Source organism: Hoplias malabaricus, chromosome 5 (assembly GCF_029633855.1).
Source record: "Hoplias malabaricus isolate fHopMal1 chromosome 5, fHopMal1.hap1, whole genome shotgun sequence".
NCBI lineage: Eukaryota > Metazoa > Chordata > Actinopteri > Characiformes > Erythrinidae > Hoplias > Hoplias malabaricus.
Genome location: NC_089804.1, coordinates 16,736,985 through 16,764,969, shown reverse-complemented (window position 1 = coordinate 16,764,969; position 27,985 = coordinate 16,736,985). Strand labels below are relative to the sequence as shown.

General features: G+C 40.6%; 1 protein-coding gene across 2 annotated transcripts in view; it reads left to right on the top strand.

The window, feature by feature from the left end:
• lrp1ab (low density lipoprotein receptor-related protein 1Ab) overlaps positions 1-27,985 on the top strand; it is a 197,990-nt gene that overhangs the window by 156,006 nt on the left and 13,999 nt on the right. For both annotated transcript variants that reach the window (XM_066670352.1, XM_066670351.1), the window contains exons 44-72: positions 74-263; positions 354-479; positions 1,443-1,571; positions 1,803-1,922; positions 2,995-3,108; positions 3,691-3,840; positions 3,939-4,061; positions 5,562-5,678; positions 5,811-5,939; positions 6,352-6,474; positions 6,692-6,832; positions 8,344-8,531; positions 9,081-9,264; positions 9,535-9,620; positions 9,774-9,893; positions 10,571-10,758; positions 12,448-12,653; positions 14,533-14,721; positions 17,036-17,184; positions 17,723-17,816; positions 17,912-18,028; positions 19,154-19,273; positions 19,510-19,632; positions 20,903-21,028; positions 21,166-21,282; positions 25,341-25,447; positions 26,838-26,970; positions 27,199-27,321; positions 27,846-27,968. In XM_066670352.1, coding sequence (XP_066526449.1) covers positions 74-263; positions 354-479; positions 1,443-1,571; positions 1,803-1,922; positions 2,995-3,108; positions 3,691-3,840; positions 3,939-4,061; positions 5,562-5,678; positions 5,811-5,939; positions 6,352-6,474; positions 6,692-6,832; positions 8,344-8,531; positions 9,081-9,264; positions 9,535-9,620; positions 9,774-9,893; positions 10,571-10,758; positions 12,448-12,653; positions 14,533-14,721; positions 17,036-17,184; positions 17,723-17,816; positions 17,912-18,028; positions 19,154-19,273; positions 19,510-19,632; positions 20,903-21,028; positions 21,166-21,282; positions 25,341-25,447; positions 26,838-26,970; positions 27,199-27,321; positions 27,846-27,968 — 3,955 coding nt within the window. The remainder of the gene's footprint in view (positions 1-73; positions 264-353; positions 480-1,442; positions 1,572-1,802; positions 1,923-2,994; positions 3,109-3,690; positions 3,841-3,938; positions 4,062-5,561; positions 5,679-5,810; positions 5,940-6,351; positions 6,475-6,691; positions 6,833-8,343; positions 8,532-9,080; positions 9,265-9,534; positions 9,621-9,773; positions 9,894-10,570; positions 10,759-12,447; positions 12,654-14,532; positions 14,722-17,035; positions 17,185-17,722; positions 17,817-17,911; positions 18,029-19,153; positions 19,274-19,509; positions 19,633-20,902; positions 21,029-21,165; positions 21,283-25,340; positions 25,448-26,837; positions 26,971-27,198; positions 27,322-27,845; positions 27,969-27,985) is intronic.

Sequence of the window (27,985 nt, the reverse complement as noted above, 5' to 3'; positions counted from 1 at the left end):
ATAATAACATATTTATCTGCCATGAAATTCCATTCCATTATTCCACTGTTCCATTTCCTCCTGGTGTGTGTAGGTGGTCCTGAAAAATGAACCAGTACATCCATTTGGCCTGGCTGTGTATGGAGAGTACATCTTCTGGACAGACTGGGTACGGAGGGCTGTGCTCAGAGCCGATAAATACGGCAGAGATATGAAAGTGTTAAGGGCTGACATCCCCCAGCAGCCCATGGGCATCATCGCTGTGGCCAAGGACACCAACAGCTGTGAGTAAATTCAATTAACGAGTATGGTTTGGAGTGATCAGGACATTAAGTATACGTGAATGCTGACCTTTTGCGCGTTGGCATGTGTAGGTGAGTTCTCTCCATGTCATGCCAGTAACGGTGGTTGCGAAGATCTCTGTCTGCTGACCTCAGAGGGACGGGTCAACTGCAGCTGCCGTGGAGACCGCAAACTAGTGGAGGGAAACACTTGTGTCGGTGAGACCCCCATATACACAGGGGAAAATAGACTCTGTTTTGTTCAGGAATGTTAAATCACTGTTCAAAAGTTTGAAGTACAGACGTGGTTAAATAGATGTTAATATCTTCATATCAAATGAGTATTAGGATCAGTAAAAAAAAAAGAATTAAGAGCCGTAGAGCTGTAATATTAACAGTCAGAATGTACTGTTTAAGAAGTGATCAAATTTTAAGGCAGATAACATGTACATGTATAAAAACTAAAATGTGTAATAATTCTATTGCAAGTGTCACTATAAAGGCAATCTGTCATTTGCAGCCTACGACTTGTAGACATTTTTTCTGAGTTTTAACATTTATGATCCAAATGAAGGTCTAGCTCTTTGCAATGAATCATTTAGAATTCAAATCCCATCCCATTTCCACAAATCTTTGAAACACTTTTTAAAAATGCAATAAAAACTAAAATCTGAAATTTGTTAAATTGCTGAACCTTTTGTTTAAACTAATACATGAAAAGCAAAAAAATTCTAACACAGTTGAATTGAAACATAGTTGTACTTGCTAAATATACATACAAAATAAAATGTAACACCAGTACACCAAAGTTTGGGACATGAAATGCAACCTGAAACTCTATTACATAGAGAAGGAGAGATTATTTTTGCACAGAAATGCCAGTGAGTTCTCTCAAACCTGAGAGATTGAATGAAAACACTGAAAATCTATTCTTTGTCTTTTTGCCTTTTTAAATAAAGGTTCAAGTGAATTAACAACAATGCAGATTACTATGTATTTTATTTCAATTTAAAAAATGTGTTTGCACATCAGGCAATATTTCATTCTTTATTATTGAAATTAATTATAATATTTATAAGTCCAAAAGGTTGAATGAGTCTATAGCATCAGCGTGACACATTGCAATGTAGAGAAGAGTTCTTTTGGCTAGTGGAGTAAATGTTTTTACTGTTTGTGTTATAGCGGAGAACACCACATGCCATAGTGTGGATGAGTTTGAATGTGGGAATGGAGACTGCATTAACTATGGTCTGACCTGCAATGGACGAGCTGACTGCAAAGACAAGTCAGATGAGAAGCCCTCCTACTGCTGTAAGTGCCCACCTTCAGCAAACCTTTACTTGGAATAGTGTAGTTGCAACAGTGTGGTGGGTAACACTGAAGCCCTCCACACTGCAGACTTGGGTTTAGTAATTACTCAGTCAGGAACTCCACACGATACAGACTGGGCAAGAGTCTGAATGTTAATTAATTTTTTTTTTTTTTTTTAAACCCACCCTTGTAACATGACTATAATAGTATGTTTGTGCTGTGTCACTGCAGCTAACCGTGTGTGTAAGAAGGGCTACAGGCGCTGTTTGAATGGACGCTGCGTCAAACACAGCTCATGGTGTGATGGCACAGACAACTGCGGAGACAACTCTGACGAGCTGCCCTGCAACAGTGAGTAGAGGGAGATTTGTGTGTGTGTTAACTTTTTGGACAAAAATCAAATATATTTCTATGTAATTCAGTATCGCCAATATATTTTGTTCTATTATACATAAAAAAGTGCTGTCTGTGAAATACGTACATGTAAATATGCAAGCCTACTATTCTATCCACTATATTATGGCGCTTTTCCACTGCATAGAACCTACACAACTCTACTCAACTCGGCACGGCTCTTTTGCTTTTCCACTGGCCAAATCTGGTGCCTGGTCCCTGGAACCAGGGGTTTTCAGTCCCAGCCCGCTCGGGTTTCCAGTCGTTCCTAGAAGGTACTAAATGGTGACGTGTAAAACTTGCAGAGCAGTGATTGGCCAGAGCCATGTCAATCACCACGAAATGCAGTGCTCATTCGAATCCAGCACAAACCGCTGCTTGTACACATTTATTTTTATCGGACTCACAACGGCAGCTTGTAACTTTACCTCGAGGTGTTTTGAAGAGGTTTATATGCTCCTTTGGTCGGTGGCCGATGAAAATTTCAAGTGAAAACCGAAAGTGCAACAAGTAAAACTGGTCTGTGAGAACTGAGCGTGGAGCTGTGTTAAGTCCAAAAAAACAACATGCGAATAACTTTTCCACTGCCGTTGTTGTGGTTTTTGAAAAGCCAGCGATTCTTGTTAGAGATGGGGTTTTGCAATGTCACTGGGTCCATATTGCAGGGGAGCCCTGCCAGTGGAAAAGCGACAAGCTTTAAGCGAGCCGAGCCGTGTAGAGTCCAGTCGATTACAGCCGGACCCATGCAATGGAGAAGCGACAATATATCCATGAAAATAGAAAAATAGCTGCCAACCTAGCAGACATTCATAATTGTCGCTTTGTTTAGGGCTCTTGAGTGAATTAGTAGATTCCTGTATCTAGGTGCTGTCTAATGTACTGAATTAGCAGTAATCTACAGTTCAAGCTAATTAGCTATTCAGAGAGAGGTATGCAAAATCATGCACTCATTAAAAATAATGCAAAGTGGTATGTGTGTGTAACTGTGGATGCTCATGGCTTAGTGATGTGTTCTCTCTCTGTCCGTCAGTGACTCTGTGTGGTGCAATGGAGTTCCAGTGTAAGGACGGATCCTGTATCTCCAACTCCAGCCGCTGCAACCAGGTGGTGGACTGTGAAGATGCCAGTGATGAAATGAACTGCAGTAAGCAATTGTACATGTTTACCCACAGCAGTAACGGGCGCAAGCTATAATCATCTGAGAACACCATCTGAGAAAAAAAATCTTTGGGGAAAGTAGCAGCGCAGTATGACTGACTGAGTCATTGTCCCTAACATTAACTTACAGATAATAAACCTCTTCAGAATGACAGGTATTAATGTCACAGGAAAGCCTGCATGAACAGAGTTAAACATTCTTGTGTTTCATGTCAGATTTTCTTTAACTACTGATTGCCATAGGTTTGATAAATTGTAGATTGACAGCTTATAAACATATAAGCTACCAATAATGTAAGCTGCACAGCCTGGGCTGAATATATGCAGACCAAGGCTGAATATATGGAGCCTCTGCCAGGCATTCAGGAATTCAGACCACACCCATAAATTAGTGTAGTGCAGAGCTAATAAATTATCACACATGTACCTTATACTTTCTTGTAGTCTTGCTTGTATGGTTTCTGATATTGTAAAACATAAGCAACCAAGACCATGTTCCATATATCAGTAATCCTGAAGACTAAAGCTCTCGTACTCTGTACTCTGTCTGTCTCTCTCTCTGTCTCAGGCCCCACCGACTGCTCCAGCTTCTATCAGTTAGGAGTAAAACATGTGACATTTCAGAAGTGTGAGTTTACTACACTCTGCTATGCTCCCGCATGGCAGTGTGATGGCTCTAATGACTGTGGAGACTACTCTGATGAAAGGAACTGCCCAGGTCAGAGACCTACACAAGCATATTCTAAAGCAGAATTCCTGCATTTTACAAACAGTTCAGTCCATAGTAAGATATGTTTTCTGTTTGTTCTTCTGCAGGGAAGACGAAGCAGAAATGTCCAGTGAACTTCTTTGCCTGTCCCAGTGGCCGCTGCATTCCAATGAGCTGGACCTGTGACAAAGAGAACGACTGTGAGAACGGAACAGACGAGGTACACTGCGGTGAGTATCTGACCTGAACCCAGTGTCACTCACTCTTCTAAGTAATGTAAAATTGAAAGAAGTAGGGTTACTGAGTCAGGAGAGAAATGGCAACTAAAAGTGTAAGTCACTGTTTACAGCCTGAAATAATGAATTAAAATTCACACGTCTTCATGTATTAACATCACAAACCCTGTTTAAAAATTTGTTAGAGCTTGATGGGCTTGGTATGTGTTTGAGAAGGTCCTGAATGCAAAATTACCCTACTCATGCAGATATGATTGTTTTATGTTCTCTGTGGGATATTCTGCAATGGCTTTCGCAATAATCAAATTCATACACAGACATCAGATTCATTCACGGTCATCACATTCATCTACATTTATCAAGTTCATATGCTCTTGGATAGGTCCAAAGCACATCTTATGTTACAAATGAGATTCTGTTTTCTTTTTTTCAATTTTTTCTGAAATATTTGTGAGCTGGTACAAGACAGACAATAACGGGTATCACAGTGAGAGCATGTAAACAACAGTTTCCAAGGAAACAATAGAATTTTACTCCTGTAAAAAAATCTGTTAGTGCCCCAAAACCTCTTAACACATTTCCTTAGGTAGGGAAATATTTTAAGGGATACTCTGCAACACCCTCAAGTAAATCTAAGTAAAGCTAAGGAGATATTAAGCGTCATACTTAAGGGGAAAACTTAAGGACTTAAGGTGTTTTGTGCAACCGCCCCCTGGATTTTGAACTGGTTTGAAATGATATATATATAAAACAATGTAAATGACTGTGTTCTCCCCGTGTCCGCGTGGGTTTCCTCCGGGTGCTCTGGTTTCCTTCCACAGTCCAAAAACACACGTTGGAAGGTGGATTGGCGACTCAAAAGTGTCCGTAGGTGTGAGTGTGTGTGTGTGTGTGTGTGTGTGTGTGTGTGTGTGTGTTTGTCTGTGTTGCCCTGTGAAGGACTGGCGCCCCCTCCAGGGTGTATTCCTGCCTTGCGCCCAATGATTCCAGGTAGGCTCTGGACCCACCGTGACCCTGAACTAGATAAGCGGTTACAGATAATGAATGAATGAATGAATGTAAATGACTGCATCCAGCTCGTCTGAGCCATAATGCTTTATTGGAGGCTCTGTGCTCTTTATGGAGTTTCTGATGCTTGACATGCTCACAAATACAGTCATGGTGCACACAGAGGAACCAACTGTTCTTTGGTTCCAGCTGGGAACTAACTTTTCTGGTTTGCGAACCAATTTATGTTGGTGGAAATGCACCAAATTGTTTCAGATTAGGTTCGCACAGGGAAACCTCGTTTGGATCCTCTTTGGTGGAAAAGCCCTAAAGGTTTTCTTCATGTTTTGTGCAGTAACACATTTTCTCCTATCAACCTTATTTTGCCTGAGAACATCAACAGAACCTGTAACTTCACAAACAGTGTCATTTGACATTGCTTAATAAAAAGACATTCATTATTTTTGTCTTTACATTTTGTCTCATGTTTCACTTCATCATCTACAGACAAGTTCTGCTCCCCAACACAATTTGAGTGTGGGAATCACCGCTGTATTTCCAGCTCCTGGGTGTGTGATGGGACAAATGACTGTGGTGACGGCACGGATGAGGACAGTCGATGCAGTGAGTCATATAATTCAGTGTGTGCAGTGAAATATGCAGATATGTTAAAGTGGCGTTGACTGATTTGTTTTCTAGACACAAGCACTGAAGGTAAGAAATCACCTTATGAACCTTAAGTAAATGTCCTTCCAGAGTCTAAGACCTGTAGTCCAGACGCCTTCCACTGCCCAGGCTCACACATCTGCATCCCACAGCATTGGAAGTGTGACGGAGACAAAGACTGTCCAGACGGGGTTGACGAGGGAGCCAAGGCTGGCTGTTGTGAGTGTTATGTAAAATTTACCTGGGACAATAGCCAAAATTAAAATTAATCATAAAAAAGAAATTAGTTCCCATTAACAGATAATTAAATTCATTATATTTGGTGAAAGATTAAACAACATCTAGAACATCTTGTTTAGATGATATGACATGTGCTCAGTGGTTTTACAATCTGAAAAAAAAAAAAATCTCACAATCCCAGTATATTACACATTATCAAAGCTGCACTTGATAAAAATGGGCTGCTTATGACTAAAGAAATCAGTGGTGTCATCCTTTTTATATATAGCGTGTGTTATGATTGTTGTACAAATGTTTGATACCAAATATGAATTATGATTGGCACCAAGTACGTGTGTTGTGTTCTATATTTCTCATTGCCTAATCACACCCCACCCTAACCTCATTTCAGCAACCAATATAACCTGTGATGATGCAGAATTCCAGTGCCAGAATAAGCAGTGCATTCCTAAGCACTTTGTATGTGATCATGACTTGGATTGTCGGGATGGGTCTGACGAGTCTCCAGAATGTGGTAAGTGTCTGTCTGTGTATCTATATGGCCAAACTCTAGAGTTATTAATTTGCCTGATTTGCTCTCAAATTTGCTGACATATTAAGTATTATTTTAATTATGCCCTATCCCTGTATAAATGCAAAAATTATGGCCTGTTCTAGCCCTTGTACTATTTAAAAATTGTTGTATTTAAAAGTTTACCTGAGGTAATTAAACCACTGACATCTTATGACAGAGTACCCCACTTGCGGACCTAATGATTTCCGCTGTGCTAATGGGCAGTGTCTGAAGCAGAAGAACTGGGAGTGTGATGGCGAGTTTGACTGCCATGACCAATCAGATGAAGCCCCCAAGAATGCCCACTGCAGTGAGCCAGGTAAAAACAGCAAGAAACAGGTCTCATCACCTGTATTGGACCATATTGATTTCAGCAGCCACCGTTAAATTTTGGGAAAAGAAACAGAGCCACCATGATAGACACATCCAAGGTTTCACACATTGTTCTTCAAGTATTGCAGCTTTTATAGTCATTGAAACTGCTGTTAAGGTTAGAAATTGTCTGGATATCGTTGAAAATAGTAATAATAATACAAAGAAGATATTTTCAGTTAAATTTCCCAAATTTTTAATTAATCATATAATCAGTGATAGCCCTAATATTTTCCTCAGCCTTTTTTATGTTATACATGGAAATTCCATTTGTTTTAATCCCTTCACTGTTCTTCGATTTCACAAATTTGTCTTTTCTCCTTTACATAATTACCATAAAACTGTCCTAATATATTAGTCTGGCTGTCAGCGATGTGCAATCAGTGTGAAATTGGAAAGTACATGGCTCCATTACGGCTACACATGGGGCCATAAAAGCCAGGGGTTGTAAAAGCCCTGGCTGGGAGCCAGCTGTTTAACGCGGTGTGTGAGGCATGGGAGTTGATGGCGGCCTCTTCACAGACTCATTAGTATCTGGACGCCTGTAGAGACTTGCACTCCTTGCTTCAGTGAGCTCATAAAGACTTTCACCATCCTACTTTCATGGCTTCTCTAGCACATGAGAATCAACAAATAGTAAGACTGCCTCTTCAGCCTGTGTGACTACACTTTTGGCATTTCCTTCTACAGCACTGGCTGACATGGACGCAGCTCTAAACGAGGCACTGTGGACCATATGGATGGAGATTGATTTCTGCTTACTTCCCTGGTTACTACATTCAATGCCTCTGCATATTTAGTCCTTTCCTTCCCAGAATCCTTCTCTCATTTTATTTTTTTTCATGCTTAATTGCTTTCTATCTTTCTTTGTTTTTCTGCCATTGTGCCTTTCTTTCCAATCTTACATTATTTTTCTTCGCAGTTTCTTACCTTCCCTGCTTCTTTATTTCTTTTGATCTTCTCTTACAACATGTTCCCAAAGAAATAGATCTATATTTCTCCCATTTCTGTATTATTCTTCGCACAGCAGTTTAACACCACTTATTGAAAGTGAAGTTATAAGGAGTGTTTCAACCCTGACTGCAGGGATTATGGACATATATCTAATTTTAAAAGTACATAAAACACGGCGGTGCTTTTACACAGTAAAGCGTAAGGAGAGATTGGACAATGGTCAGGTAATAAATTGACTTCATTCAATTTAACCACACATCTGTTCCCTGTGGAGGGAACAAGTATGGTACTCTGTTAAAATTTATTACAAATAAGGGACAAGTGTTGGCCAGCTGTTATACAGTGTTTTAGTGAATTTAAAAATGTTTAACTTGAGAAAGGACATTAAATTCACCACTTTGAGACTACAGGGGAAAAAAACATTCTAGAATAGTGTAGAATAGAGTATAATTTAGTGTGTGTGTATGTGTGTGTGTGTGTGTGTGTGTGTGTGTCTCCCCTTAGAGAAGCGCTGCAATGACACGGCCCACCTGTGCGCTAATGGGAAGTGTGTGAGTGAGCAGGTGCTCTGCGATAGGAAAGATGACTGCGGAGACGGCTCAGACGAACACAACTGCTTCGTCAATGAGTGTCTTAACAGTAAATTGAGCGGCTGCACTCAGCTCTGTGAGGACCTCAAGATTGGCTACAAGGTGTGTATGTGAGAGGGAGAGGTTTTGTTCTTTTTGCATGTGTGTTTATGTGCAACAAATTTTGACAGGAAAAAATGTTGGTTTAAAGGGATTGGTTATCAGAAATGTATAAGGTTCTTCCTCAAATATAATAAATCATGCAAGATGTGCTCTTTGCTCCTTTAGTTTTACACCAAATCTGTAAAACTTGTAGTTAACAGGTGCATTGAAGTGCTTTCCAAAAGTCATCACACACATTGAACAACACTGAATTATTAAACCTTTTTATTAGCACTTTATATTGTAAATCTTTATATTTTTTTACTTTAAATAAGTAATTTTATTAATTAATGTATTTCATTTTTCAATAATGAAAATTATGTACACATTCAAATAAAAATCTTTGAAAAAATTTTATTTTTTAGGAACCTTTACTTAACAAAGTGTCCATGGAAGCCTTTTCTCAGTTCTTTTTTTTCAGCACTGTTAGTAAAGTTCTTAACTGATATGTAACTGTATAGGACTGTATATCCACAAATGACTGATTGCGTGGCTGCTGTGTTTCCTCAGTGTCGGTGTGAGCCAGGATTCCGGCTAAAACATGATGGAAAGACCTGCGTTGATGTGGATGAATGTACCACCACCTACCCATGCACCCAGCGCTGCGTCAACACACACGGCAGCTTCCACTGCCTCTGTGTGGAAGGATACATAATGCAAGCTAATGACTCCACCCGCTGCAAGTCCACCTCCGGTAGGTCTTCAGAATTAATTTGCCATCCATCTATCTGGCTGTTCATCCACCCATGAAATACTTGCCTCCTTTAAGTACACAGACAAACCAACCTGTCTTTCTTATACATGTGCACAAAACTTAAAATTTGCATCATATGTCATATACATCCTCTCTGCTTGCCTACCGCATCTTACGGTTGTATTGAAGCCTGGAGAGCATGTTTGTCATTGTCATCTGCTGTTAGAGTGAACTTTTCTTCACTGTACTGAGTGGTTTTTCTCTCTGCAGAAGAGGAGCCTTACCTCATTTTTGCTAACCGCTACTACCTGAGAAAACTGAACTTGGACGGTAGCAACTACACCCTCATCAAACAGGTATTGATGTCTGTCTTTCATGTGGCTCCTGTTAAACAACTACTGATAAACTACTAGTCATTTCTGTCAAAATGTATATTTATTTTATTTTATATATTTATATGTATTTATCTTTTTATTTTATACATTACTTTTTTGTCTGTGTGCTTGCAGGGTCTGAATAACGCAGTGGCACTGGACTATCACTATGCAGAACAGATGATCTACTGGACAGATGTGACCACACAAGGCAGCATGATCCGCCGCATGCATATGAATGGCAGCAGTCTTGAGGCATGGTTATTTTATAATTTTTTTTTTTTCAACTTTATAACTGCTGTATTACAGTACCAGTCAAATGTTTGGGCATGCCCATATTGTGAATGTATCATACCAGGCAAAAGTTTGGACATCTTCTCATTCAATGTTCTTCTTTTTTATATGTAAATGAATATGGAACACATTATGGAACACATTAAAAATATAAAGGAACACATATGGAATTATGTAGTACACAAAACGTGTTAAACAACCAGAATATGTTTTATGTTTTAGATTCTTCAAAATAGCCACCTTTTTGCTTTGGTGACAGCTTTGTACACCCTTGGCGTTCTCTCAATCAGCTTAATGAGGTCTTCACCTGGAATGGATTTCGGTGAATAGCTGTGGCCTCGTCAGGAGTTAATTAGTAGAACTGTTTGCTTTGTTTAATTTGTTTGAGACCATAACTTGGGTTGAGCGTAGGTAGGGCTGGTACACAGTTCTATACAGTGAATAGCTTTATTCCACCAATGACTAATGAGAGGTTGTGTACAAACATTTGACTGGTACTTGTTATCCTTATTTGTTCTTCTGAATTTTGTTGCTATATCCTGTTTTTTGCAGAGGTGTAGTGCTGAGATTTATTTATTTATTAATAAGACTACTGTTACACAGATGCTAAGAGATTCCTCCTGCTCCTCATGCTATAGGTGTTGCACCGGACATCTCTGAGTAATCCGGATGGACTTGCCGTAGACTGGGTTGGAGGAAACCTCTACTGGTGTGACAAAGGAAGAGACACTATTGAGGTGTCCAAGCTGAATGGAGCCTTCAGAAGTGTGCTGGTCAACAGTGGCCTGAGGGAGCCAAGAGCTGTGGCAGTGGATGTGCGAAACAGGTGGGTGCTGTGTGGTTAGAGTAGAGCTTTGAAGGGTCATTAGTCAACCACAGTGCTTGTTTCTGTTGTTGTAGTATAACATACCTAGCCAAAAGAGGTTTCAGGTACCAAATTCCAACATTTGCACTAGTCAATGTGACCTACAGTGGACAAGCAGGCCAGGCACAACTGTAAACCCTATTTTAAACAGGTTTTCTCAGGAATATGAAGCTCAGTAGTGTTCTTCAAAGACTGTAGGGATTTGTACTAGTAACATGTACCTTTTAACATGGCCTGATCTATAATGTAGCACAAGCTGAGAATATTGAATGAAATTCTGAATATATTGAATTCCACATACTCAGACTTCATTCAGAATTTCATTATTTATATACATTGCTCAAAAAATGAAAGGAAACACTTAAATAACACAATGTAAGTGCAAGTCAGTAAAATCAACCTGTCCAGTTAGGAAGCAACACTGATTGTGAGTCAGTTTCACCTACTGTTGTGCAAATGGAACAGACAACAGGTAGAAATGAGAGGCAATTATAGCAAGACAACCCCTAGAAAGGAGTGGTTCTCCAGGTGGTGAGGTAGCATGAGGCAGTGTCAACCCACAGAAGTTGCTTAGGTAGTGCAGCTCATCCAGGATGGCACATTAATGTGAGCTGTGGCAAGAAGGTTTGCTATGTCTATCAGCATAGTGTACAGAGCATGGAGGAGATACCTGGAGACAGGCCAGTACACCAGGAGATGTAGAGGGGGCCATAGGAGGACAACAACCCAGCAGCAGGACCTTTACCTTCTCCTTTGTGCAAGGAGGAACAGGAGGAAAGGTGCCAGAGCCCTGCAAATGACCTCCAGCAGGCCACTAATATCCATGTTTCTGCGCAAACTGTCAGAAACAGAATCCTGGAGGCTGGTATGAGGGGCTGACGCCATGTAGAACGTTCTGCTGTCTGCAACATCCTCTAGCATGACTGGTTTGGCAGTGGATCAGTAATGGTGTGGGGAGGCATTTCTTTGGAGGACTGTGCGCTAGCCAGAGGTACCCTGACTGCCGTTAGGTACCGGAATGAGATCCTCAGACACATTGTGAGACAATATGCTGGTGCAATGGGCCCTGGGTTCCTTCTGATGCATGACAATGCTAGGCCTCATGTGGCTGAAGTGTGTCAGCAGTTCCTGCATGATGATGGCATTGATACTATGGACTGGCCTGGCCATTCCCCAGACCTGAATCCAATCGAGCACATCAGGGTCATCATGTCTCGTTTCATCCACCAACGCCACGCTGCACCACAGACTGTCCAGGAGTTGACTGATGCTTTAATCCAGGTCTGGAATGTCATACAGGCATGTGGAGGCCACACACACTACTGAGCCAATTCCACTGATGTTGGATCAGTTTCTAATTAGAATATTTCATTAATTGAGATTGAGGATGTATTATTTTAGTGTTCCCTATATATATATATAAAATAAAATAAAAAAAACATCGTATGTCATACTCAGCACAAGCTATAGAATATTATCCCACCAGGGCCTTCTGAACCAGGGAGACATGACAGTAAGAGCGATGAGAAACCTAATATCTGGAGGACAGTTTTGTTCAGAATTTCCATTTTATTCAAAGAAAGAATCAAAGAAAAAAATTATCTAATTAAGCTCATCAAACCATTTCCTATATTGACTCTGCTTCTCCAGCTATCTGTACTGGTCAGACTGGGGTGACGTCCCTCATATCGGCCGTATTGGAATGGACGGAACTGACAGGCGCATCATCATTAAGGACAAGATCACTTGGCCCAATGGGCTGACTCTGGATTTCATAAATGACCGTATCTACTGGGCAGACGCTCGTGAGGACTACATTGCCTTTGCTAGCTTGGATGGCTCCAAGCGACACACTGGTAGGCCTTGTCCTTCTGTCTCTCTCAATCAGTCTCTGGCTGTATTTCACTTTTTAGAGACAAACTCCTAGACTAACATCTTAAAACATGCACAAGCTTTCTTAATTTACAGAGGCACCGAATAAGAAGCTTTAGCATTGCCAGTGTCCACATTGACCCTTTCTCCAGTGTGTAACATTTTTAAAGCAATCCTACAGCCTTACAGTGGCCTCATTGTGCTTCTGATAAGCATGAGAAAGAGAGAGAGAGAGCGAGAGACTGAGAGGTCAGCTCCCATTTCCATCTGAATCCCTGACATTAAGAGAGAATTCCGACATTCTGGGAATTCTGCTCTTGACGTCTCTAAAACATGCCCATTGTTCAAACTTGTTAATATATGTGAATCAAATTCTCAGCAGTAGAAGTCTTAACCTCTTGAGACCCTGCATCCTCATCCTCAGGACATTACGTTTGTACTTCTCTGCACCATGATACTTAATGTTTTAAAAAGGTTGACCCTTTGGCCTTATTTGGAGACATTGCCCGTACCATCAAGTTGTCACATGAAAATATTACACTTAATTGATTGAAAACAAGATGCCATTCAAACGTTTCTACATCCAGTCCAAACAGAAACATGGGCCAAATAAGAATTCTTATCGAATTTTATGTTTGAAACTAGTTTATTTATGTATAATAACATCTCTATCTTCATATGGGATGCGTTTTTGACAAATTTGAGCAATAATAGGAAGGTACAACATTCATAAAAATGAAGTACTTGTTTCAGAACACTAGGACTACATTACACCATTGGTTGTGCTTGATTTTATCAGTACAGGGAGAGTTTCAGTGTCAGAAGCAGAACAATTGCTCATTGCATATGAGGACATTGTTTTTTGGGAGAACTACTTAAAGTAAAAATTTAGTTTTTTGACTAATTGGTACCTTCTGATCCCAAATGGCAGGGATAATTTTTTAAATGTTAAAACAAACTACTGCCCCCATATGAAGACATTGTTTTTTTGCAAAAACTCCCTGTACAAAGACAAAGTATAGTTTTTATACTTTGAATCCCAAATAGCTAGGAGAAATTAAAAATGCACACCAAGCAGAAGTCTGGGTCTCAGGAGGTTAAAGAAATATCATTCCCCTTCCCAACGCTCCCATTGAATGTATCAGTAGATTCACTTCAACAGTGTCAGTAACACGGTAGCATAATCTTCTGATATCCATTAAAGGGGCTTTCCATTCAAAATAAAAAATATAACCATTATTTCATCTCTTGCTTATACACATGTAACACGCCTACTCACCTCTTACAACAGTGTTTTCATTGTTTTCACTGCAAGATATTTTCATTTTACAGACTTGGAAAAAACCCACCTCAGACTAGGGATAGGCACAGATATAAAAGAAAGGGATTTATTATTAAATTAGAACTGTTGTTTATATGTAAAATGAATGTTCTGCTGTTGCTCATTATCAGCTGAGCTAAAATATATGACATGTCAGCTCTATATCCACCAGAGAGCACTGTAAAGCTTGGTATTTGCTAAATGTTAAATGGGCTGATTTTGAGGATAACTTCACAAATCACAAATTGCACACCACCAGCATAGCAATAGCAGGCATTGTATTCCATCATTTACAAAGATTTACCAGTAGAACTTGTGATATGTCAGTTTGAGGAACTCTTTTACAGTTTTGTGGGTTTTCATTCAGTGCAGTCTGAGTAGTGTGGGGACTTTGCAGATTTTTCAATATTTCAAAATCTGCTGGAGCATTACTTTAATTTGGTGTAATATCTTGCTGAAGCCGCTGTGAATAGTGTGATGTGGGTAGAGGTACACTTTGTGTAGTTCGACTGTGTTTTGAATGTGTTCTGTCCTCTCTGCAGTGCTGAATCACGACATCCCACACATCTTCGCTATGACTCTGTTCGAGGAGTACATCTACTGGACCGACTGGGAGACCAAATCCATCAACAGAGCTCACAAGACCCTGGGCATCAACAAGACCATGCTGATCAGCACCCTGCACAGGCCTATGGACATCCACATCTACCATCCATCCAGACAGCCCGAGGGTGAGGGGATATAAATGATAGAATCTATAAACCTATAAACAAGCTTATCAGAGTCCTAAAATCATTTTAGCACACAATATATTTCCCAAAGTTTGTAGACATCTGTTAGAGTTAGTGAATACTGCTACTCTAATGTTCTCCCATTGGTGAAACATACATGCTGTGGGGTACACACAGCTAGTACATCTCTGTTGTACAATCCCAATTCCAATGAAGTTGGGACGTTGTGTAAAACATAAATAAAAACAGAATACGATAATTTGTAAATCCTTTTCAGTTTGATTCAAACCTATATTCAATTGAATACACTACAAAGACAAGATATTTAATGTTCAAATAGATAAACTTTATTGTTTTTTTGCAAATATTCACTCATTTTGAATTTGAGGCCTTCAACACATTCCAAAAGTGTTGGGACAGGGGCAACAAAAGAAATGCTCAGAAAACACCTGTTTGAAACATTCCACAGGTGAACAGGTTAATTGGAAACAGGTGAGTGTCATGATTATGGGTATAAATGGAGCATCCCTAAAGGGCTGAGTCGTTCACAAGCAAGAAGGTGCAAGGTTGTGAGGTTCAACACTTTGTGAACAACTGCGTGAGCAAATCATCCAACAGTTTAAAATGGCGTTTCTCAATGTTCAACTGCAAGGAATTTAGGGATTTCATCATCTACAATCCATAATATATTCAAAAGATTCAGGGAGTCTGGAGAAATCTCTGCAAGTAAGCGGCAAGGCCAAAAACCAACACTGAATGCCTGTGACCTTCGATCCCTCAGGCGGCACTGCATTAAAAACAGACATCATTCTGTAACGGATATTACCACATTGTCAGTGAACACAGTTCGTCACTCCATCGACAAGTGCAAGTTTAAACTCTACCATGCAAAGGGAAAGTCATATATCAGCAACACCCAGAAACGCCGCCAGCTTTTCTGAGATGACTGCTGCAAAGTGGAAAAGTGTCCTGTGTTCTGATGAGTCCACATTTCAAATTGTTATGGAAATCATGGATGTCGTGTCCTCCAGGCCAAAGAGACTGTTCAGATTGTTATCAGGGCAAAGATCAAAGCCAGCATCTCTGATGGTATCTGGGTGTGTTAGTGCCCATGGCATGGGTAACTTGAACATCTGTGAAGGCACCATTAATGCTGACAGGTACATACAGGTTTGGGAGCAACATATGCTGCCATTCAAGCAACGATTTTTTCAGGGACATCCCTGCTTATTTCAGCAAGACAAAGCCTAGCCACATTCTGCACATGTTACAACAGCATGGCTTCGTAGTAAAGAGTGCAGGTACTAGACTGGCCTGCCTGCAGTCCAGACCTGTCTCCCATTGAAAATGTGTGGCGCATTATGAAGTGCAAAATACAACAACGGAGACCCCAGACTGTTAAGCAAGCAAAGTTGTACATCAAGCAAGAATGGGAAAGAATTCCACCTACAAAGCTTCAACAATTAGTGTCCTTGGTTCCCAAATGCTTACTGAGAGTTGTTAAAAGGAAAGGTGATATAACCCAGTGGTAAACGTGCCCCTGTCCCATCTTATTTGGAATGTGTTGCAGGCCTCAAATTCAAAATGAGTGAATATTTGCAAAAAATATATAAAGTTTATCTGTTTGAACATTAAATATATTGTCTTTGTAATGTATTCAATTGAATATAAGTTGAAAAGGATTTGCAAATCATTGTATTTTGTTTTTATTTATGTTTTGCACAACGTCCCAACTTCACTGGAATTGGGGTTGCTCAGAGGAAATGCATTAAATGAATTAGGAGGGTCGGGAGAAACTACATGAGCTTACATTACCATGCTTAAAGCAATGCTAGGTGTTATTTATTTATTTATTAACTTGAAGGGACAGCTTCAAAGTCGCTGTGATGATTCACTGACTTACAATAAGGACAACAGAGCCTACTCTGGGCTCAGCACTGCAGAAAATGCACTTTTGGAGGAGGGTAGGAAATCTAATCTCACAGCAGTGTTCGAACATTTAAACTAGAGGGCAGAAGCTCTTACTGAAACAAAGAGGGCTATTACCCTTAATTTCAGACAAAATATTTGATAAACAAGTATTAATTAAAGTTTAACAAAGTGTTTATATTTACAGCTGTTGTTCTCTTTGTTTCTTTTGTTTGTTTTGTATTTTTTTTTTTTTATGAATTTACAGCATTGCAAATTCCAAAGACAAATTTTTATATATTTGAGTTCTAATTAAAAGGGAAGTTGATATGAATTTATGTCTAAGGAGATTAGATATGATCTCTCGCTCTCTCTCTCTCGTGTGTGTGTGTGTGTGTGTGCGCAGTGGAGGGTCACCCATGTCAGGTGGATAATGGAGGCTGCAGTAATCTGTGTTTGCTCTCCCCTGGAGGAGGCTACAAGTGCGCCTGTCCTACCAACTTCTATCTGGCTGCAGACGGCAAACAGTGCTTGTCGAATTGTACGGCTAGTCAGGTGTGTGGGTATAATTCCCATTGGCTCTTTCCTGAAGAACATCATCCAATCATGTGCAAGTGTTTTGGAATATGCGCAAATGAACTAAAATGATTACTTGAATTGCTTAAATTAATTTAATGATTTAAAAATACACAACACTGCACAGCATTCATTATATACTTTAAATCATTGAGAATCATTTTTGGCAAGGCATTATAAAACATTCAGGAACAGGCCACATTATTCTGTGTACACATGGAACCATCATGATCCTGAGACCATCAAGCATTTTAGTACACAAATGCCATAGAAATGTGTTGAATTTATTAGATAAGACATAAAACAGAAAATTGTGGCCTGTGGAAAAAGATATGACACTTTCCATAATACCATTTATGATAATTAATAATAATAAATAATAGCAGGAATATGTAAATGGTGCACTTACATTTACAGGCAAATGTTAAACATTAGTTTTCTTCATAACTGGGCCTACAAATATGTTTATATGAAAGTAATAAGAATTACTAATTAATAAAATTCTGTCTGTTTGCAGTTTGTATGTAAGAATGATAAGTGCATCCCCTTCTGGTGGAAGTGTGACACTGAAGACGACTGTGGAGACCGTTCAGATGAACCTGCAGATTGCCGTGAGTATCGTAGGGTTTTCAATTAGGTTTCTGATTAGGGGAGTGGTGTGTGTTTGTGTGTAATATGCTAATGTGTTATATTTGTATGTGTTTAGCTGTGTTTAGGTGCAGGCCAGGACAGTTCCAATGTGGTACAGGCATCTGTACCAACCCAGCCTACATCTGTGATGGAGACAACGACTGCCAGGACAACTCAGATGAGGCCAACTGTGGTAAGAACCCTTGCTCACACTATAAAATTATTTTTTGTATATAAAATTATTTGTATATATGCACTTGTTGATATGGAGTAAATAATAATGTAAATGTAAATGATAATATTACATCATAATTCCATTTCTAAACTGTGGTTAGCCAAATACTTTACCATTCTAAGTGATTTCATTTACTTCATATGCACTGTAATTAAAAGCATGAAATTAAATAGAATGCTCTGGAGCAGGGGTGTCAAACCAAATCCACAAAGGGCCAGTGTGGGTGCAGGTTTTTCTTTCAACCAAGTAGAAGGCCCAGACTACTGAAAGTCAAGATCTATTGATTAGAACCATTGATTAAAAACAGGTGGAATGAGGTGTCGTTTCTGCTTGGTTGCCAAAAAAACCTTTAACCATACTGGCCCTCTGGACTTAATGTGATACCCCTGCTCAGGAGAATATTTATTCAAAGCATTATTCAATTATTCAAATAGATAATGTTTTTAAATTTTGTTGCCATAAGGAAATGGTAGATTATTTCTTTGTTGTGACAGTGATTGTTGGTAATAAATATTATACTGTTGGAAAGCCCGTTAATTTCCCTTTTAAATGGTGCCACATTTGAAAGGAACATGTATTTGTGGGATGAACAGTGGAGCTGAGTATGTGGGTTGCGGCCATGAAAAATTTGCCAAATCCTCTCTGCCAATGCCAAACAGCTTATTTTGTGTGATGGTGTGGAGTGGCATTTCCCTCAATTTGGCAAATTTTTCATGGGTGCAACCCAAATACTCAGCTCTACTGCTCATCCCACAAATGCATGTTCCTTACAAATGTGGCACCGTTTAAAAGGGAAATTAACAGGCTTTCCAACAGTATGAGATTTATTGCCAAGACGCATTGTTACAACAAAGAAATAATCTACCAACACAAATTTCCTTACTTTTTGTGCTATGTTTATATTTACATCAATAAAATATTAAAGCAGGAGGAGTTGGATGTGATTTAACACCAAATACTGGACCCTTGGTTCTTAAGCATAGAGTACTTTTGTGGCTTAATTTTGCTCATTTATGTATGTGTATGCTTTGATTAATTCCTAATGAATGTAAGTGCTTATATGTCAATTTGATTCTATTGTAGACATCCATGTGTGTCTGCCCAGCCAGTTCAAGTGCTCCCACCCCAGCCGCTGCATTCCTGGAATCTTTCGCTGTAACGGCCAGAACAACTGTGGTCAGGGAGAAGATGAGAAAGACTGCCGTGAGTGATTTTTCTCCAGCTTGCCTCTTATTTTAGTAGGATAGTTTTTGTTCTGTTTGTGGATGTGTGATACAATATATATTGTATAAATATTGGAGGATTCTTGGGACAGCTGTAGTTGTGTAGTGTTTCCTGTCATCATCTATCTCATAAGTTTTACTGAAGTTTTCCCTGGAAAGATGGAGCGGGTGTTGCTGGTGTTGTACTGACTGCTTGTATGTGTATGTGTGCTGTAGCGGAGGTGACTTGTGCTCCAAACCAGTTCCAGTGTGTCATCACAAAGCGATGCATTCCACGCGTCTGGATGTGTGACCGTGATAACGACTGCGTGGATGGCTCAGATGAACCAGCCAACTGCAGTAAGGCCCTCTCTTACAAAACCTTCACATCTACTGCTCTTTAAAACCTTTCTCAGCCTCTATCTTTCACCCTGCCCTGTTCCAGGCTTTGTGATTCCTACAACCTTTTCCTTGTCTTTCACTTTTTTTGTGTCTCTAGTCTGTCTACCATCTTTACCATTACCATTGTTATGACTGCGATTGGGTGCAGATATTTGGTTCTCAAAATGAACCAAGTACGTCATACCAACAGGTGCCACTTTTCATAAAGGTATCTTTTGTCCAGTAAGTTTTATGAGAAGCGATGCTGACAACTATTGTATTAATCCTCTTGGGAAAACTGATCCTCTGCATTCAACCTAACCCATCTGTGGTAGTGAAAACATAAACACTAATGAGCAAAACTGCGGGCTGCCAGCCATAGTGTCCAGGGAGCAGGTGAGGGTTATGTGCTGTCAGCCAACGTATTTCCTGTATTTCCATGTATATTCTGCATTGCCCCTCTTTTGTAAATAATAATATTTTTGAGCCTCCCATTTCAACAAATGTATACACCTTTGATTTCAATGAAAATGTTTTATTTAAACATTTTGTAATTCTTAAACTGCAACTTCCTACTGAACAAAAGGAAATGAAGTGACAAATCTCCTTTACAGTGGAATAATTACAAGAAACGCAATACATCTGCATGCATTTCCCTTGCTGCCCTCCCACTGCAGTAGCTTCCCCTAGGGGGAGCCCATACCACTTTGTGAACAACTGTTTTAATATAAAGTGTAGGGAGCAGCATTTAATCCAGAAAGTAGAAACAAGCAGTGAAGAAGAATATATCACACTTCATTTTACAGAAATACTGGAAAATATGATTTACTTATTAATTTATTTAATGCAATAGTAGACCCAAAACTAAAACTCTGTTTTGTTTTCATGCTGGCTCGAGTTGTTTCTGTTCAGTATTCTTGAGGTCATGTGATCATGCCTAACAGACTAATTAGTGTTTAGCAGTTTTAGCGAATAGCTGAGATTATGGAAGTGCACATGTAAAAGTATCTGCAAGCCTCTGTGTGATATGCTTATCTAGTGATTCTCTTCTCTGCATCATGGTGCTGAGAGGTTTACATGGATCATGAAATATAAACCAGCCTTATGAAACATGAAAAATACACAGTGGTCAGATGTAAAGGATTCAAAGTGATAGTATTAGTTCCAGTAGCATTAGTTATCTCAATAAACTATATCTCAGTATAAATGATTATATTTTTAACCTGTGTGTTTTCTCTTCCCATTGCAGCTCAGATGACTTGTGGAGTGGACGAGTTCCGCTGTAAAGACTCAGGTCGCTGTATCCCTGCACGCTGGAAGTGTGATGGCGAGGACGACTGTGGCGACGCTTCCGATGAGCCCAAAGAAGAGTGTGGTATGCTCACACAGGCCCAGTGCTGAGAAACACTGCTCAGTTCTGTCTTTCTGTATTAGTCTCTGTTTCTACAATATACATACAACTCTGCTCAGTTTAATGAATTTGAATATATTTCTTCTGTGGCTGTGTGGCAGATGAGAGGACCTGCGAGCCGTATCAGTTTCGCTGTAAAAACAATCGCTGTGTCCCCGGTCGCTGGAAGTGCGACTATGACAATGACTGTGGAGATAACTCAGATGAAGAAGACTGTGGTAGGTGTCTCTAATGCTGAGCGTACATGTACCGAAAACTAGTGCAGAGCTAAAGGTATAGCTCAGCAAATAATCTAATTTGCACTTTGTGTAGTCATTCAGCAAAGACATGTTTGGTGTCCGAATTTTGTCCTAGTAAAGTTTGCACTGCGCTATCATTTAGCATCATGGAATTTGAATTTCTAAATCATCATTTAAGAGAAAGTGTAAGATGCTGTTTCCTCACAATTAAGTTAAGTTCCGAATATCTGTGTTTTTTAAGGTGGAACATTGTTTGAGGGAAAAAAATGACTGGTGTTGGCACGTGGCTGATATTGAACTATAAACCATACTCATACGGTTCAGTTCAATAAGGCCAAGTGTGAGAGGGCACAGTAGGACTTGCTAATACTGGTGAGAGAAATTTCCCACACCTGTGCCCAGTAATAGCATTAATAACAGAAAAGAGGCCGTGGTTAAAAGACATGCTCACATTCACAGTGCTGGCAGCATCGTGTGTGGGAAGTTCAGCTAACAGGGTGGTATTGGAGTCTGCCCCATCACCAAGACTGGGGATTATTTTTTCATTTACATTAATGAAAGCATACCTGAATTATAACTTATCTTGTGTCTCCATGGGGAAATCGCGGTGAATTTTCAGCCTCTCTTTGTACTAGCTGAAGGGCCCATGGTGGTGGGGGATAAGAGGAAAAAATAAACTACTTAAAAATTATGTACATATGTAAATGCTCACCAGTGTAGTAGAAATAGGATGTGCATTTAATATCTGTCAACTGTTGTATTGTTGTGTATGAATGTCCACCTGCAATTAACTTTGTTACCCCAGTTTGTTAACTTTGTTAGCCAGAATTGGGTTACTCCAATTAGAAGAGGGGCAGGGCTGAGTTACTAAAGGGGACAGAAACCTGCAGTAAGAGAGAGCTGGGAGGAGATAGACAGAAGGTTGTAGACCTACAGCTGGAGGAAGATTAGTGGTATCTACGAGACTTTGCAGTCTCTGACACAGTAATTGGCTGCTGTTAGTCAGTGAAGGTGGATGGGTCTGTGATACTGATAAACTGGTCTGTTTAATCCTAACCGAATATTTTTCATTATTTTCTTTTATTTTTCTGGTACTTATTGTGACATCACGTGTTCTTTTGAATAAATAATCAGCGAGTCGTATCACTAATGATTGGGTGGAAATTCAACAAAAATCAAGTTAACAAATATTTATTTAAAAAGAAAACATGCATAGGAATATGGCATAAGGACTTGCTAATCTGAACTGCACTCAGCACGCTTGAAAATAATACATCCATCCATCCATTATCCGTCCGGGTCGTGGGGGAAGCAGTCCAAGTAAAGAAACCCAGACCTCCCTCTCCCCAGGCATTGCTTCCAGCTCCTCCCAGGGTATACTGAGGCGTTCCCAGGCCAGTCGAAACATGTAGTCTCTCCAGCATGTTCTTGGTCTTCCCCGGGGCCTCCTCGCCGTTGGACATGCCCGAAACACCTCACCAGGAAGGCGTCCAGGAGGCATCCGAACCAATCCGCCTGTCAGTCTCCCACTCACTCGTCTTTTCCTCACTCGTGAGCAAGACCCTGAGGTATTTGAACTCCTCCACTTGAGGCAGGATCTCACTTCCAACCTTCAGAGGGCATGCCACCCTTTTCCGACTGAGTACCATGGACTCAGATTTGGAGGTGCTGATTCTCATCCCTACCGCTTCACACTCGGCTGCAAACTGGTCCTGGTTTGATGAAGCCAACAAGACCACATCATCCACAAAAAGCAGACATGGAATCCTGAGACCACCAAACCGGACACCTTCCGCCACTTGGCTACGCAGAGAAATTCTGTCCATAAAAATTATGAGCAGAACCGGTGACAACGGGCAAACCAGTCAGACTTACTGCTAGCCATACGAACCAGACTCCTGCTCTGTTTATACAGAGACTGGATAACTCGTAGCAAAGAGCCCAGTACCACATACTCCCAGAGCACTCCCCACAGAATATCCCGGGGGACGTGGTCGAATGACTTCTCCGGATTCACAAAACACATGTAGACTGGTTGAGCAAATTCCCACGCACCCTCCAGGATCCTAGTTAGGGTAAAGAGCTGGTGCTGTGTTCCTCGACCGGGGCAGAATCCGCATTGTTCCTCATGGATCTAAGTTTCAACTATCAGTCGGACTCTGTTCTCCAGTACCCCCGCATAGACCTTACTGGTGAGACTGAGGAGTGTGATCCCCTATCAGCCAGGACAGCCCTACAATATCCAGATCCTTGAGGAACCCAGGGCGGACTGCAACAATGGAGGTCCGGAACATGGTCCATCCAGACTCAATGTCACTGGTCTCCTCTGGGATGCAGTCGAAGCTCTGCCAGATGTGGGAATTGAAGATCTTTCTGACAGGTTCCTCTGCCAAACATTCCCAGCAAAACCTCAATACACGTTTAGGCCTGCCTGGTCTGTCTGGCATCCTCCCCTGCCATCTGATCCAACTCACCACTAGGTGGTGATCAGCTGACAGCTCAGCACCTCTCTTCACCCGAGTGTCCAGAACATATGGCCGCAGGTCCGATGATACAACTATAAATGTGACTATATGACGATGATACGACTTCAGAAATAACATTTTTATCAAATAACATTTTATCAGTGTAACTATTAAGAAAAAAGCCTCTTTTATGTTGTATACAGCTCAATTCAATTCAGTTGCATTCAATTCCATTTTATTTATAGAGCAATTTTTACAACAGTCATTAGTCAAAAGACAATGTACAAAATTCTGGGTCCTAGCCCCAAAAACCTTGAAAAGGGACCAAGATATAAAAGGGGAATTATCATCCTTTGGTCAACACCACAGCAAAACAAACTCAAACAGGTTTACATAATTTACTTTTTCTTTTTTTGGACCCACAGGGAATATAAGTTAGTTAGCCTCTTGACTACAGAGTAAAATTAAAGAAGCTATATTCTGACACCAAACACATCTTGGCTGATTGTGTGGTGCTAAAATGACATTAGTATTTGAGTCTGAATTTTAAAAATTTGAATTAAATTTGTCAGAACATTTCATATATGAACAGTTATTTATGGCATTTGATATTCAAAATTCAGAGTCAAGAACTTATATCATTGATTTAGCTCTGTATGATTGACCATGTTTGAAGAAAAGAGGGAAGGTGTGTAAATTTGATTTTCGTTGACTATCCCCTTGACTGCTTTGGTCTGGTGAGCAGACGGAGCCCTGATGTCAGGACTGAAGTTGGTGGCTTTATAATGGTTTAGTATATTTACATGTGTATGTAGAAGAGACGTGTGTATTATTGAGTATGACAGCTCGTATTGTAATTGTGTGAGTGTGTGCGTGCGTGTGTGCATGTGTATACATACCACATCCACTTGCTTTGCACTTGTTTCATGACACTGCCCACATTGCTCATGAATGTCAGTCACTTCATCTTCTGTTTGTTCTTCATTTCACACTGACATGGTGGCTTGACTCAGAGGTAGGTCACTCCTTCCATCCCCTCCCACAGCCTTCTAGCCTCATATCCCCCACCCCTTTCCCCTTGCATGTTTTTTCTCCCATCATGCCATTCTTCTCACTCTGTGTTTGTGACAGAAGCTGCCAATTTCAGCACCTGTCCCTCTAGTGGTGGAATGGTTTAATTCCTGTTTAAATCTTCAAATCTATTTTAACTATACACTTGTGTTTTTGCTGGTCAGTGGTATTGATTCCTCCTGTTAGTTAATGATTTAGCCCACTTTGAATATTCTGAATGTTTTGCCCAGGTCATTTCTGTGTTCGTCCTTGTAAAACCTGCTGTGACTGTGAAAGAACATTTTCCACAATTTGTTAATTTTTCTCTTTCATTGGGCTTTCCCTTCTGTTAATTCCCTGGTATTGTGACCTAGTGTGGGCCTCCCTTTATGTACCTTCTCTTATGTGATCTGATGGAGAGTGTAAACCCTTGACCCAGTCTTGGTTTAATGGAAATGCCGGGGTGTTTCATTTGGGCTGATGGTGTGTGTGTGTGTGTCTGTCTGTCTGTATTTGTCACAGTGCCTCGTCAGTGCTCCGAGAGTGAGTTTGCCTGCACTAATGGCCGCTGTATCGCTGGGAGATGGAAGTGTGATGGGGATCATGACTGTGCTGATGGATCTGATGAGGTACTGGCTCAGAAGCCAAAACAGTTGTCGATAGACAGACAGACTGGAGATACACTACATTGCCAAAAGTATTCGCTCATCTACTTTCACACACGAACTTGAGTGACATCCCATTCTTAATCCATTAAGTTTAATATGATGTCGGCCCACCCTTTGCAGCTAAAACAGCTTCAACTCTTCTGATAAGGCTTTCCACAAGGTTTAGGAGTGTGTTTATGGGAATATTTGACCATTTTTCCAGAAGTTCATTTGTGAGATCAGACACTGATATTGGACGAGAATGCCTGTCTCGCAGTCTTTGCTCTGATTCATCCCAAAGGCATTCTATCGGGTTGAGGTCAGCATTCTGCCTAGGTCAGTCAAATTCTTTCACACCAAACTGGCTCATCCATGTCTTTATGCACCTTGCTTTGTGTACTGGTGTGCAGTCATGTCAGAACAGGAAGGTGCTCTCTCGAAACTGTTCCCAAAAAGTTGGGAGCATGAAACTGTCCAAAATCTCTTTGTATGCTAAAGCATTAAGAGTTCCTTTCAGTGGAACAAAGTGGATGAGCCATACTCCTGAAAAACAACCCCATGCCATAATCCCACCTGTCCACCAAACTTTACACTTGGCACAATGAAGTCAGACAGGTACAGTTGTCCTGGCATCTGCCAAACCCAGACTCGTCCATTGGATTGCAAGATGGAGAAGCGTGACTCCAGAGAACACGTTTACACTGCTCTAGAGACCAGTGGCAGCATGCTTTACACCACTGCATCCAACGCTTGGTGAGGTAAGGCTTGGATACAACTGCTTGGCCATTGAAACCCATTACATGAAGCTGTCTACACACTGTTCTTGAGCTAATCTGAAGGCCACATGAAGTTTGAAGGTCTGTAGCAATTGACTCTGTAGAAATTGGCAACCTCTGTGTACTATGCGCCTCAGGTTCCGCTGAACTCGCTCTGTCATTTCACGTGGTCTACCACCTTGTGTCTGTATTCCCAGACACCTCCACTTTGATATAATACTACAGACAGTTGACTGTGGAATATTTAGTAGTGAGGAAATTTCACGACTGGGCTTGCACAGATGGCATCCTCTCACAGTACCATGCTGGAATTCACTGAGCTCCTGAGAGCGACACATTTTTTCACAAATGTTTGTAGAAACAGTCTACATGCCTTGGTGCTAAGTTTTATACATCTGTGGCGGTAGAAGATTGGAACACCTGAATTCAATGATTTGAGTGAGTGAATACTTTTGGCAGTATAATGTACATAGATAAGTAGATACATACATAGGTTTGTAGTCTGAACACACCACTGACATTATTTTATATATCAAAGAATGCAAGCATGGTAAAGTATTTATATGTAAATATATGTGTGTGTATGTGCTGTACAGAATGGCTGTGATCTGAAGTGTGATATAGATCAGTTCCAGTGTAAGAACAGCCACTGCATCCCACTGCGCTGGCGCTGTGACGCTGATGCTGACTGCATGGACGGCAGCGATGAGGAGAGATGTGATGTTGCTGGTGAGTGTGTGTCCATGTCTGAGACCATGCTCTTTCATATATCAAATTTTGATATTGGGGATATTTATAAATGCTTTTAAATATGGAAAATAAATCATGCATTTGTTTAATTTTAACCATTTTGGAAGCACCTGGAACCTCTGCACATTATTGCCAGTTCACTGCATATGAAAACTAGTCCAAGGCATGTTGTGATCTAAATCATCTTCTTTTGGCTTCCCCCCTCAGTGGAGCGTCTCTGTCCTAGTGATGAGTTTCAGTGTAATAACACTCTGTGTAAACCTCTTGCCTGGAAGTGTGATGGTGAGGATGACTGCGGAGATAACTCGGATGAAAACCCAGAGGAATGCAGTGAGTATAAACCCTTTTAAATCTGTTCATTCATGCCACAGGGGATTCCCTGGGATTTGCTTATTTGGTCTGCTGCCGAAGTGGAGTCATTCTTTGCCTTATATTACACAATTTTAGATTTTTTTGTGATTTGTCAATAAAATGTTCATGCCAAAATATTTGCTGGGGGACATCCTTGACCCAAAGTTTAGAAAAACAGGCTTGGGACGAGCTTGTGAAGTGACGGAACAGCCCTTTATCTTCCAGTGCCATCCATGACTGAAGTGTCCTTGAGCAAGGCACCTAATCCCAAAATGCTCCCCAAGCACTCTGTCTTGCTACCAATCACTCCAGCCATGCTCAGTGTCCCTAATATGTGCATGCAAAATCAATGTTGGATGATTAACCAAGAAGGTAATATTTTTTGTGCTGAAACATCCGGCACTACTTGATCACCATTAATACTAACCTTCCGGTTCAGACTGGGATATCCTGCTAGAACAAAAGGGGACTGGGATTAACCCAGATGTTCTTTTGCTCCACAGGGAAGTTTGTGTGTCCACCCACTAGAAACTTCCGGTGTCAGAACGATCGTGTGTGTTTGTGGAATGGTAAGCACTGTGACGGTGTTAACCACTGTGGGGACAACTCAGATGAACTCAACTGTGGTGAGTTCTTTTATCTC